At 44.5% G+C, this 14,155-nt stretch overlaps 1 protein-coding gene across 1 annotated transcript in view; it reads left to right on the top strand.

Moving 5' to 3' along the window:
• Window positions 1-14,155, top strand: part of LOC115172704 (low density lipoprotein receptor adapter protein 1-B) — a 71,753-nt gene that overhangs the window by 43,100 nt on the left and 14,498 nt on the right. The window contains exons 4-5 of the mRNA XM_029730397.1: window positions 1,373-1,487; window positions 1,828-1,900. Coding sequence (XP_029586257.1) covers window positions 1,373-1,487; window positions 1,828-1,900 — 188 coding nt within the window. The remainder of the gene's footprint in view (window positions 1-1,372; window positions 1,488-1,827; window positions 1,901-14,155) is intronic.

Genomic DNA, 14,155 nt, shown 5'->3' with positions numbered 1-14,155 from the left:
AAGAAGATGTACTCATGCTCTGGTTGTGAGCAGCTGAAATGGGAAATTCTATCAGGCCAAGTTCATCATTTTTTTACTTGCAAAAAACTAAGTTTTTTCCCACCAGAATCTCCCTTTCCTTCCAAGACCCTCTCATCTATCACATTGAGCCTAAAAGGGTTGATTTGCGGTGATCTCCTCTCCCTCAAGAGGCCTCTACAACATCTGTGTGTCTGAGCCCTCACCTGGGGTGTGAATACTGACAAACGGGCACGCACGATAGCACACGTGCGCAAGCACAACACATACCCTCAATTTCACCTTTCGAAAACAGTGTGACTTGTAACTGCTTAGGTCAAACTTCAATCACTTGTCTAACATTCCACATTCATGAGGAGTGGCGTTTTAACCGGGTCTCAAGGCCAGAACTTAGACCACTCTCTCACAGTAACAGAGGAGGGGTTGGCAGAATCACAACCACGTCGCTCAACTCTCCATCATACTGCACTAACTATCCAGTTGTGACCCAATGTAATGGTGTTGGTTAAATTTAAAGCAAATGTTATTCACCAGGGTCCTGCTCTCCAGGCATCTGCTAGAGAAGATGAGCGAGCAGGAAATGAAATGGATTTACGTAGACACCCAATTTTACAATGCTCTCACTCGAACATCTATCGGAAATCTCACAGCGTCACAATGGGCTTTTATAGCGGAATCCTTTTACACGTTGCGTTTTTATATCACTGAGTCGGTAGTAAACTACACATTTTATCTCTGCAGGGATGTTGACAGTTTGAGCAGCAGTGTACTGGTGTGGAAGGGAGGGCAGAGGGTCATTCATTATGCCCGTCATCCCACTGCTCTGGGTCCCCATCCGACTGGCCAAACCACCTGTCAATCAGGTCTTGGGGTGATGACATCACCAATGATGTAATTTCTCTGAACATCTGCAGAACAGAGCATGTTCCAGGGGCCAGCGTTAGAGAAAGAGCAGAACTGTAGTTAAGAGTCCAGGTCCAATCCAATAATGCTAAAACACCACAGGCCCAGGTGGGCTAGGCGGACACAGCAGGCATCAGTCTTTATGGCTGACACGAATGGAGCCTAGGTACGCTGTGGATCAACTACAGATAATGTCCTCAAGTTAAAACTCTCCGCCTGGATCTTTTGAGTGGCTCCCCACCCGCACGCTATAGTGTGTGGGCGGAATCTGTGTGGAATGTGTTGGGTTTATTTGATGTGGAAATGTAAGGGTTTAATTCTGATTGATTGTAGTGTGCTTAAAGGCTTAGTGAAGATGAAGTTGTGTGATAGCCTTGCCCGATCCGCGGTGACTCTTAGATTTTTAGGTTTTATTCAAACTAGTTTGTCTCTCTGTGATTCCCCCCCTCAGGATATCCTACTGCACAGCAGACAAGATGCACGACAAAGTGTTTGCCTACATCGCCCAGAGCCAACAGAACGAAACCCTGGAGTGCCACGCCTACCTCTGCACCAAGAGGAAGGTGGTGAGTCCGTGCGTGTTGTGGGCCCTCTTTCAAATAGTCTCCCTCCAAGGGGGGTTTGTGAATGATTGTGCCACTCCCTGTTTCCTTCCCCTTGTTAATTTAGCTCTGGTCCAAAGGCCACACTTCCTCCCAGCTGCATGAAACAACTTGTAATGAAAAGGAGAAGTTGAACTGCACAGTAGGGAACAACACCTAGGATAATGTTCCCTCGTCAAGTGGACCCTAGTTCTGCTCTCATCCGTCATCAATGGATTTTCGTCTCCCCTCTTGAAACACTTAGCCAACATCTTGTTTGTCATACTTATTGTGTTTATCTCTCTCTCTCTCTCTTCCCCCCCAGGCCCAGGCAGTGACGTTAACAGTGGCACAGGCCTTCAGAGTGGCGTTTGAGTTCTGGCAGGCCGCCAAAGAAGGTAGGCATGGTCACCCCAGACGACTAGAGAAGTGTGACGGCTGCCTGATATTCTTTGAGCGTAACCGTTCTTATCCTCCTCTCTCCCTTTCCTTCCCCCTTACTCTTTCACCGTGTTGCCTCTTCTCTTTCAGTACACACTTCATTCTCTCCTGTTCACATGCAATGCGTGTAGCTATTCTCTACCAACAGCTGCATGAGAGTTTCTCAATCCCACCATAGTTCCTGTACTATGTGGCAACATCAATTCCCCTGTCTTCCCTCAACTTGGCCCTGACCACTCCACATTTCATTAAAACAGTGCCTCTGTTGGCACAACCACTCCAGAAAGGAGAACCTGGCTTAGTTCAGTAAACCCACTTTATTAAGGGCAGATTACTCTGGTTAAAGGCTGTTATGTTAAATGTGCAACCAGAGGGAAAACAACTCTCGACCACCTATACTCCACACACATAGACGCGTACAAAGCTCTCCCTCGCCCTCCATTTGGCAAATCTGACCATAATTCTACCCTCCTGATTCCTGCTTACAATCAAAATTGAAAGCAGGAAGCACCAGTGACTCGGTCAATAAAAAGTGGTCAGATGAAGCAGATGCTAAATAACAGGACTGTTTTGCTAGCACAGACTGGAATATATTCCAGGATTCTTCCGATGGCATTGAGGAGTACACCACATCAGTCACTGGCTTCATCAATAAGTGTATCGAGGACATCGTCCCCACTGTGACTGTACTTACATATCCCAACCAGAAGCCATGGATTACATGCAGCATCCGCACTGAGCTAAAGGATAGAGCTGTCGCTTTCAAGGAGCGGGACTCTAACCCGGAAGCTTATAAGAAATCCCGCTATGCCCCCCGACGATCCATCAAACAGGCAAAGAGTCAATACAGGACTAAGATCGATTCGTACTACACCGGCTCCGATGCTTGTCAGATGTGCAGGACTTGCAAACTATTAGACTACAGAGGGAAGCACAGCCGAGAGCTGCCCAGTGACACGAGCCTACCAGACGAGCAAAATTACTTCTATGCTCGCTTTGAGGCAAGTAACACTGAAACATGCATGAGAGCATCCACTGTTCCGGACGACTGTGTGATCACGCTTTCCGCAGCCGATGTGAGTAAGACCTTTAAACGGGTCAACATTCACAAGGCAGCAGGGCCAGATGGATTACCAGGATGTGTACTCCAAGCATGTGCCGACCAACTGGCAAGAGTCTTCACTGACATTTTCAACCTCTCTCTGTCTGAGTCTGTAATACCAACATGGTTCAAGCAGACCACAGTAGTCCCTGTGCCCAAGAACACTAAGGTAACCTGCCTAAATGACTACCGATCCGTAGCACTCATGTCTTCAGCCATGAAATGCTTTGAAAGGCTGGTCATGGCTCACATCAACACCATTATCCCAGAAACCCTAGACCCACTCCGATTTGCATACCGCCCTAACAGATCCACAGATGATGCAATCTCAATCGCACTCCACACTGCCCTTTCACACCTGGACAAAACACCTAATATGAGAATGATATTCATAGACTACAGCTTAGCGTTCAACACCATAGTGCCCTCAAAGCTCATCACTAAGCTAAGGACCCTGGGACTAAACACCTCCATCTGCAACTTGATCCTGGACTTCCTGACGGGCAGCCCCCAGGTGGTGAGGGTAGGTAACAACACATCGGCCACGCTGATCCTCAACACTGGGGCCCCTTGGGTGCATGCTCAGTCCCCTCTTGTACTCCCAGTTCACTCATGACTGCACGGCCAGGCACGACTCCAACACCATCATTAAGTTTGCCAATGACACAACACTGGTAGGCCTAAACGACAACGATGAGACAGCCTATAGGGAGGAGATCAGAGACCTGACCGTGTTGTGCAATAACAACAACCTCTCCCTCAACGTGATCAAGACAAAGGATATGATTGTGGACTACAGGTAAAGGAGGACCGAGCATACCCCCATTCTCATCGACGGGGCTGTAGTGGAGCAGGTTGAGAGCTCCTTGGCGTCCACATCAACAACAAACTAAAATGGTCCAAGCACACAAACAGTGGTGAAGTGGGCACAACAAAACCTATTGCCCTTCAGGACACTGAAAAGATTTGTCATGGGTCCTCACATCCTCAAAACGTTCTACAGCTGCACCATCGAGAGCATCCCGACGGGTTGCATCACTGCCTGGTATGGCAACTGCTCTGCCTCCAACCGCAAGGCACTACAGAAGGTAGTGCGTACGGCCCAGTACATCACTGTGGCCAAGCTTCCTTCCATCCAGGACCTCTATACCAGGGGGTGTCAGAGAAAGGCCCTAAAAATTGTCAAAAACTCCAGCCACCCTAGTCATAGACTGTTCTCTCTGCTACCGCACGGCAAGCGGTACCGGATCGCCAAGTCTAGGTCCAAGAGGCTTCTAAACAGCTTCTACCCCCAAGCCATAAGACTCCTGAACATCTAGTCAAATGGCTACCCAAACTATTTGCATTGCTCTTTTACGCTGCTGCTGCTCTGTTACTGCTGCTACTCTCTGTTTATGCTGCTGCTACTCTCTGTCTATGCATAGTCACTTTAATAACTACCTACATGTACATATTACCTCAACTAACCGGTGCTCCTGGACATTGACTCTGTACCGGTAGCCCCTGTATATAGCCTCGCTATTGTTATTTTCTGCTGCTCTTTAATTATTTGTTACTTTTATTATTTTCTTTAGGTATTTTTCTTAACAGCATTGTTGGTTAAGGGCTTGTAAGTAAGCATTTCACTGTAAAAATGCTTACTTACACCTGTTGTATTCTGCGTATGTGACAAATAAGATTTGATTTGTTATGTTTATTGACAGGAGTTCAGCGAGTCGTAGCCTAGGTGGGTTTGAGTCAATCTGCCCTGTTTCCTGTGTTTTCACTGTGGGCTGTGAGAACATGAGGCAGAAGTGGGACGAGATGGAAGTCACCAATGAGATAGTGAGGTCTACTCCTTCAAATGGAGTGGAAATATTTGATTCTAGTACATAAATTATTTACTAGGTATATTGTTTAATTTAAGTATGTTTTACTTTGAGCATGTACCAGGCTAAACCGATGTGTGTGTGTGTGTGTGTGTGCGCACATTGAAAGTGCTCTGTTAGGGAGGTGTCAAACACCCATGCATGGTTTTCACAGATCAGCAGAACATGTATGTAATTTACTGCATGTATGACTTCTATGTAAATGACAACTCCTGGGGGTATTCTCTATGTGTATTTCTCCCTCTTCACCACTGTATTACCATCACACCGGCATGACTTTACTTTCATTCATCTGATGACTGTTATTTATCGAATCAGCTAACTACAGTGGCAAGAATAAGTATGTGAACCCTTTGGAATTACCTGGTTTTCTGCATAAATTTGTCATAAAATTTGATCTGATCTTTATCTTAGTCACCACAATAGACAAACACAGTGTGCTTAAACTAATAACACAAAATGTTTGTATTTTTCTTGTCTATTGTCACGCCCTGACCATAGAGAGCCTTTTATTCTCTATGTTGGTTAGGTCGGGGTGTGACTAGGGTGGGTAATCTAGGTTGTTCTATTTCTATGTTGGCCTGGTATGGTCCCCAATCAGAGGCAGCTGTTTATCGTTGTCTCTGATTGGGGATCATATTTAGGCAGCCATTTCCCCACTGTGTTTTGTGGGATCTTGTTTTGGTTTTGTGTAGTTGCCTGTGAGAGCTTCACGTTTCGTTTGTTCGTTTATTGTTTTGTATTTGCTGAAGTTTCACTTTATAATAAAGATGTGGAACGCTACGTACGCTGTGCCTTGGTCCAGTTCTTATGATGATCGTGACAGAAGATCCCACCACAACAGGACCAAGCAGCGTGCCCTGGAGGAGAAGGTATCTTGGGCTTGGGAGGAGATCAAGGAGGAGAAGATATCCTGGACATGGAGATATCTTGGAGATGGAGAAATTGGAGGAGAGAGAAATGAGAGAGTTGTTGTGTTGGTGTATGATGCACGACATTCGCCCTAAGGAGCATGTTATCTGTTTGATGCCACCTGAGTCAGCTCTCCATACTCGTCCTGAGGAGCGTGCTAGCAGTCTGGTAAAAACTGTGCCAACTCCACACACCAGGTCTCCAGTATACCTTCACAGCCCAGTACGTCCTGTGCCAGCTCCCCGCACTCACCGTGCGAAATGTGTCATCGGTCCGGTACAATTTGTGCCGGGTCTACGCACCAGGTCTCCAGTGTGCCTCCACAGCCCAGTACGTCCTGTGCCAGCTTCCCGCACTCACCGTGCGAAGTGTGTCATCGTTCCGGTAAGATTTGTGCCGGCCCTACGCACCAGGTCTCCAGTACACCTTCACAGCCCAGTACGTCCTGTGCCAGCTCCTCGCACTCGCCCTGAAGAGCGTGTCACCAGTCCGGTGCAACGTGTGCCGGTCCCACGCATCAGGCCTCCAGTGTGCCTCCCCAGTCCGGCATGTCCTGTGCCTGCTCCCCGCACTCGCCCTGAAGTGCGTGTCACCAGTCCGTTGCCACCTGTACCAGCTCCACGCACACTAGGCCTCCAGTGCGCATCAACAGTCCAGAGCTTCCGGCAACGGTCCACAGTCCGGAACCTCCTGCGACGGTCCACAGGCCGGAGCCCTCCTTTGCGCCGGTGCCCAGTTCAGGCACGGCGTCCAGTCCAGCTCCATGGCAGGAGCCTTCCTCTGCGCCGGTGCCCAGTGAGGGCACGGCGTTCAACCCAGCTCCATGGCAGGAGCCTTCCTCTGCGCCGATGCCCAGTCCAGTCACGACGTTCAGCTCGGCGCCATGGCCGGATCTGGGGTCTGGGCAGGGGTTACGACCTGCACCGGAGCCGCCACCAATGCTAGATGCCCACCCGGACCCTCCCCTATTGATTCAGGTTTTGCGGCCGGAGTCCGCACCTTTGGGGGGGGGTGTACTGTCACGCCCTGACCATAGAGAGCCTTTTATTCTTTATGTTGGTTAGGTCGGGGTGTGACTAGGGTGGGTAATCTAGGTTGTTATATTTCTATGTTGGCCTGGTATGGTTCCCAATCAGAGGCAGCTGTTTATCGTTGTCTCTGATTGGGGATCATATTTAGGCAGCCATTTCCCCACTGTGTTTTGTGAGATCTTGTTTTGTGTAGTTGCCTGTGAGCACTTCATTTGCTTCACGTTTCATTTGTTCGTTTATTGTTTTGTATTTGCTGAAGTTTCACTTTATAATAAAGATGTGGAACGCTACGTACGCTGCGCCTTGGTCCAGTTCTTACGACGATCGTGACATCTATATTGAATACATCATTTAAACATTCACAGTGTAGGTTGGAATAAGTATGTGAACCCCTAGGCTAATGACTTTTCCAAAAGCTAATTGGAGTCAGGAGTCAGCTAACCTGGAGTCTAATCAATGAGACGACACTGGAGATGTTGGTTAGAGCTGCCCTACCCTTCAAAAAACACTCACAAAATTTGAGTATTCTATTCACAAGAAGCATTGCCTGATGTGTACCATGCCTCGAACAAAGGAGATCTCAGAAGACCTAAGATTAAGAATGGTTGACTTACATTTGTAACTCTTTCCAGCTTTATGTATCTCTAAAAACCATGATGTTCATCAGTCCACGGTAAGACCAATTGTCTGTAAATGGAGAAAGTTCAGCACTGTTGCTACTCTCCCTAGGAGTGGCCGTCCTGCAAAGATGACTGCAAGACCACAGTGCAGAGTGCTTTATGAGGTTATGAAGAATTCTAAAGTGTCAGCTAAAGACTATCAGAAATCTCTGGAACATGCTAACATCTCTGTTGACAGGTCTACGATATGTAAAACACTAAACAAGAATGGTGTTCATGGGAGGACACCATGGAAGAAGCCACTGCTGTCCAAAAAAACATTGCTGCACGTCTGAAGTTCGCAAAAGAGCACCTGGATGTTCCACAGCGCTTCTGGCAAAATATTCTGTGGACCGATGAAGCTACAGTTGAGTTGTTTGGAAGGAACACACAACACTATGTGTGGAGAAAAAAGGCACAGCACACCAACATCAAAACCTCATCCCAACTGTAAAGTATGGTGGAGGGAGCGTCATGGTTTGGGGCTGCCTCAGGGCCTGGACAGCTTGCTATCATCGACGGAAAAATGAATTCCCAAGTTTATCAATACATTTTGCAGGAGAATGTAAGGCTATTTGTCTGCCAATTGAAGCTCAACAGAAGTTGGGTGATGCAACAGGACAACGACCCAAAACACAGAAGTAAATCAACAACAGAATGGCTTCAACAGAAGAAAATACGCCTTCTGGAGTGGCCCAGTCTGAGTCCTGACCTCAACCCGATTTTTAAAATGCTATGGCATGACCTCGAGAGCGGTTCACCCCAGACATCCTAAGAATATTGCTGAACTGAAACAGTTTTGTAAAGATGAATGGTCTATAATTCCTCCTGACGGTTGTGCAGGTCTGATCCGCAACTACAGAAAATGTTTGGTTGAGGTTATTGCTGCCAAAGGAGGAACAAGCGGTTCTTAAATCCAAGGGTTCACATACTTTTTCCACATTACACTGTGAATGTTTACATGGTGTGTTCAATAGACATGAAAACGTATAATTGTTTGTGTGTTATTAGTTTAAGCAGACTGTGTTTGTCTATTGTTGTGACTTAGATGAAGATCAGATCAAATTTTATGACCAATTTATGTAGAAATCCAGGTAATTCCAAAGGGTTCACATACTTTTTCTTGCCACTGTATGTTTAATTGGTACCCATTTTTTTTTATTGTTATTATTTATTTTATTTTTTTGTATATTTTTTAATAGTTAATCGGGTAACAATTAACTCATTAGGAATTGGGGCACCACGAGAGCGGTTCTTTAACCTGTTGAGGTGTAGGGGGCAGTATTTTCACGGCCGGATGAAAAACGAACCCAAATTAAACTGGTTACTACTCTGGCCCAGAAACGAGAATATGCATATTATTAGTAGATTTGAATAGAAAACACTCTGAAGTTTCTAGAACTGCTTGAATGGTGTCTGTGAGTATAACGGAACTCATATGGCAGGCAAAAACCTGAGAAAAATTCAACCAGGAAGTGGAAGATCTGAGAATTGTAGTTCTTCTTTTCAAAACTACAGTGTCTGTGGGGTCACGTCGCACTTCCTAAGGCTTCCATTGGCTGTCAACAGCCTTGAGAAAGTTCTTTCAGCATTCTCCTGTCACTGGGCAGAGAATAGTAGCTCAGTCAATCAGTGGACTGCCTGGGGACAAAGGGATTGGATATGCGCGATCCCACGAGTGCGCCGTTCCTTCTTTTTATTCTTGAATGAATATGCTATTGTCCGGTTGGAATATTATCACATTTTTACGTTAAAAATACCATAAAGATTGATTTTAAACAACGTTTGACATGCATCTAAGAACAGTAATGGAACATTTTGACTTTTCGTCTCTGGTACCGGGCTTGCACGTTATGCGTTTGGATAGTGCTCTGTACGCACGAACAAAACGGAGGTATTTGGACATAAATATGGATTATTTCGAACAAAAACAACATTTCTTGTGGAAGTAGCAGTCCTGGGAGTGCATTCTGACGAAGATCAGCAAAGGTAAGAGAATATTTATAATACTAATTCTGAGTTTAGGTGACCCCGAACTTGGCGGGTGTCTGTATAGCTTGCTGTGATGGCGAGCTATGTACTCAGAATATTGAAAAATGTGCTTTCTCCGTAACGCTATTTTAAAATCTGACACAGCGGTTGCATCCAGGAGTAGTCTATCTATAATTCTTTAAATAATTTTTATATATTTTGTCAACGTTGATGATGAGTATTTTTGTAAATTGATGTGCACATTCACCGGACGTTTTGGTGGGAATACATTTTCTGAACATCACGCGCCAATGTAAAATGCTGTTTTTGGATATAAATATGAACTTTATCGAACAAGGCATACGTGTATTGTGTAACTTGATGTCCTAGGAGTGTCATCTGATGAAGATCGTCAAAGGTTAGTGCTTCATTTAGCTGTGTTTTGGGTTTTTGTGACAAATATCCTTGCTTGGAAAATGGCTGTGTGGTTATTTTTGTCCATGTACTCTCCTAACATAATCTAATGTTTTGCTTTCGCTGTAAAGCCTTTTTGAAATCGGACAATGTGGTTAAGGAGAAGTGTATCTTACCATCTTCCGAATTAAACTCTAAAGGTCTTAACCTATCACATCTATAAACAGTCAAGTTATTAATCATAACCTTATCACATAATTCTGAACAGTTGTAACCTCCTGCCTCTGCAAAAACCGCAGACTTACTTATGATTTAGTACTACACAATTATTTATTTACTGGCTAGATAAATGGTAACACAGGATAAACATACATAATACATTAAAAACAGGTCTCTAGTGGACTGACAGTATGGTGGCTTGTTACAAATGACATGGAGAGAGAGGGGAGGGGGGGTCCAGAGAGGGACAGAGACATAATGCATTGGTACATTTAGAAACTACTCTCACAGTAATCATATACTTTGCACACAAACTGCCACACATTTGGAGTAAGAACTCATGAATGTAATTACATGTAAATGTTTTGATTTTTCATGTATTTCTGTCAGAACCGGGCCTTCTTGGAAGAAAGGTTGTTGGGCCTTTTTTCGGCACACTTGTAAGGCTCTGATTGTCCAAAAGGGGTCCCCACCCGTCTCTTATTGTTCAGTCCCTCCAGGATTTAGCACATTTTTTGTGTGATTTCCGGTGCCAAAAATGCTTGATTTTGCGGCAGCTTTTTTCTGAAATTCTGTGATACAGTTTGCGATGTTTTTTTCATGTTCATTTCATATAAAGCAATAAAAAGTAATATGTGCTCAGTTTTAGGATGATTTTAAGCAGAATACATAACACAAAAACAGTTAGAAACGTTTAAAGTGTTTATTTTCCTGAACAAACAGCTATTTTTTTTAACAAAAAAGTTCCAACATAAAAAAATGCATGTCCCCATAATCTGTAGGTACTAAAAAAGATTCAACTAAGACAAAAGAAACACCTGGGGTCCAATGTGCAATTAAGACATATTATATCTCAAGGTTATCTTCCATGAAAAAATTAGATACACAGTGCTCTTTTGGGCTGTTTGTTTTTTTGAACAAACGCAGCTCTTTCTGAACATAACGAGAGGTGGGGGGATGACCAAGGGCCTAGCTCATCTAGGCCTATATCTTAATGTAATCGTCCATTTCATCCTCCTCCATATCAGTTGCTCCACTGCGGAGTCATTGGTTGTGGAACATTAAGTTTTACAGAGAGTTTAAAACGGCAAAGCTGACAAATTGCACTCAGTGCTTTGAGCAGCGCTCTCCATAGACAGACTGGGGAGAGCAGAGTGCCGACCACCCTACTAAAGCCAAGGTTAGCGGAGTACAAGTTTGAGTAAAACGCCACTCACCTTGATTGGTCAAAATTGCGAGCTCTCGCATAATATGCGCTGATTGGTTGGTTTTGCGTTGAATTATGCAATCGCAGAATCACGGAATCCTGGAGGGACTGACTGTTGCTCTCCTTTGCCGTCGCCAGGCATCCGGCAACCTGTCGCGTAGTCCTGAACAGAACTACAGAGCTCACTCTACTTCCACTCGCGCTGGAAGATGCTACTTTGAAGATAGGCTAGCCAGCCATGTCGATGGTTCTCAGTGGGGTGATGAGAGTAGTGGAATACAGTGATTTGAGAAGAGTAGTAGAATGGTCCCACTTAATTTCACTTTTCTTGATACTTTACTTAGGACAGCTAATCAGCCGTACGAGTGATTGTCCGGGAGGTGACTATCGTCTCTACCTCGTGTTGAGATTAAGAGTTCCAACCACTTTAAATGTGAGTTGTAGCTCAATGTCTTTCTGGTCTGATGTTAATTCTTATCCCATCATTTTATACAGTTCATTCAAAAGGCGCGGTTCCACCAGGCTGATACGCTCTCTGACCTCGCTCAGGGGGCTACAAACTGAACCAGTCTTACTTGGTGTGATCATGGTTCGTGAATTCTAATAACCTTCCTCCTGAATGGAGGGTTCTATTTATTAGCGGCATGTGTGTTAATGATCAGAAGAGTGTTTTGGAGATTCCCTTCCATGTGTTGCAATCTGAGTGACTACTACCTCATCTGTTATCAAGGGCAATTCGAATTGTTAGGTCTCAAACCTTCTTACTGATTGTGGCTGGACTGACTGTTGCTGGCATTGTTACTGGTACCCAAGGGGACCAGCTACTCTACCAATTGCTTGCGTAATGTTATCCTACCGGAACGCGTTACCATTTTTTTGTGGGTGGTGGAAAGCCAGTGTTGGACACCTCAGTGATATCTCAAGGTTTATTCTAAGGGTATCCCCGTTAAGGGGCTTGTCCGCTCCTCTTTGTTCTCATGGGGAAGTTTACAACTTGATTTGTTTCCTGATCGGGCGGCCTCGTACAATGTTGCACGTAGAGGCTCATCATGGGTCTGGGCCTGTATTCCCCCCCTTTGTGTCTCGGGACCCCCCCCCCCCCACCACCACCACCAGCGGTTGGTGTCCCATGTTCTGAGCAAGGCACTTAAACGTTAGCTTTCTTACATGGCACATATTGCACTTTTACTTTCTTCTCCAACACTTTGTTTTTGCATTATTTAAACCAAACTGAACATGTTTCATTATTTATTTGAGACTAAATTGATTTTATTGATGTATTATATTAAGTTAAAGTAAGTGTTCATTCAGTATTGTCATTATTACAAATATATATATATATAAAAATCGGATGATTAATCGGTATTGCCATTTTTTGGTCCTCCAATAATCGGTACCGTATCGACGTTGAAAAACCATAATCGGCCGACCTCTAAACTAGTGTAGCCCACAGCCATATGGCATAGCCAGATCAGGGCCTAACATAAGGACACAGAGTATGCTATTCTGTTCTTCTGAAATAGACTACATTTTCTTCATATCTTGTTTCTTTAGACCTGTCTAAAATACATAATGAATTTATTGTGATGGTGTAGGCTATGGATTTATTTTACTTTTTAAAATGTAGATGTTCCAAAGATCTGCATCAGTGGCTTGTAGGCTATGTGTGGAAGCCAGGCGATGCAAAATGTATTTATGTTAATTAATGGTCAATTACCGTGAGACTGGCAGATATTTGCTTGACAATCACCAGCTGACATTTTCTTGACCGCCACAGCCCTATTCACACCTCCATATAGCACGCCCTCTCTTACTATGTTGTCTTCTGAACATAGTGCCTTAGAATCAGATGTCCATTCTTCTTGTTTGATATAAAATGTCTAGTCTTATCAAGATTCAGTTGCAACAAGCATACAGTTATCTTTTGTTTCTAGATGTTTCCAAATGTATTTTGTGACTGTGGATCTAGTCTGGCAACTGGATCTAGAGGGCTGCATAGACCTGCGGGTCCCGACAGAGATCATTGCGGGCGCACTCTGCAGTTTTCATTCTTCGGGTGGTCAGACAACTTTGGGATGACATTTTATTTTTGTCCCGCATATTATTTGGAAACAGTCATCTTAATGCTTTGTATGCATCTGTAGCCTTTGAGGCATTATTCACACACTCTCAGAATTAGCTTCTTCAATTTCAGTAGCCTACCTCTCCTACAGTAGTTTGGCGTGCGAGATCAAGTGCGTCCTACATTAGGTTATATGTGTGGTCTCAATGAAATAGAGTAGGCTGCCTATGCTTGGACTGAGAATCATGTGGCAGTTATCTTTCCAAGGAAATTAACTTAAATATGATTAGGCTGTAGTTTACTACAGTGTCTGTAAAATAAATATTGATAATGCAGAGAAGTAGAGGGCACTCAACCGTGAGTTGAGGTGCGATCAAAAAATTGCAACGTGCATACCATGGTGAGCGAGCGTTGCATCTTTTTCCTTTTCAATAAATATTTATTACCCATTTAATTGTCTTTGCCTACAAATGTTCCCACTCCTAAAAGGTAGGCTACGTATTTCCAAAACTTAGTTCAAGAGAAAGTGCAAGCATCCGCTCTCTCTCCAACTCTGCTCTCTTTAACTACATCTAGCCTATTAACTGAAAACCAGCGGGAGCGGGCAGGCATGGTATGAAAAGCTGCAGGTTTTAGTGGGAGCGGATGTAGAACTCCATCCCGCTCAAACATCTACCTAGATCCTTGTGAAGTTGCTGTTTTTCTTGTGTAAACCCCTCATTCTGTTTGTACCTTTCCGAGATGAGGCGGTGAGGGAGGGGGAGAGT

The sequence above is a fragment of the Salmo trutta genome, chromosome 33, assembly GCF_901001165.1.
Source record: "Salmo trutta chromosome 33, fSalTru1.1, whole genome shotgun sequence".
In the NCBI taxonomy this organism is placed as follows: Eukaryota; Metazoa; Chordata; class Actinopteri; order Salmoniformes; family Salmonidae; genus Salmo; species Salmo trutta.
This window is presented reverse-complemented; position numbering and strand designations above follow the sequence as displayed.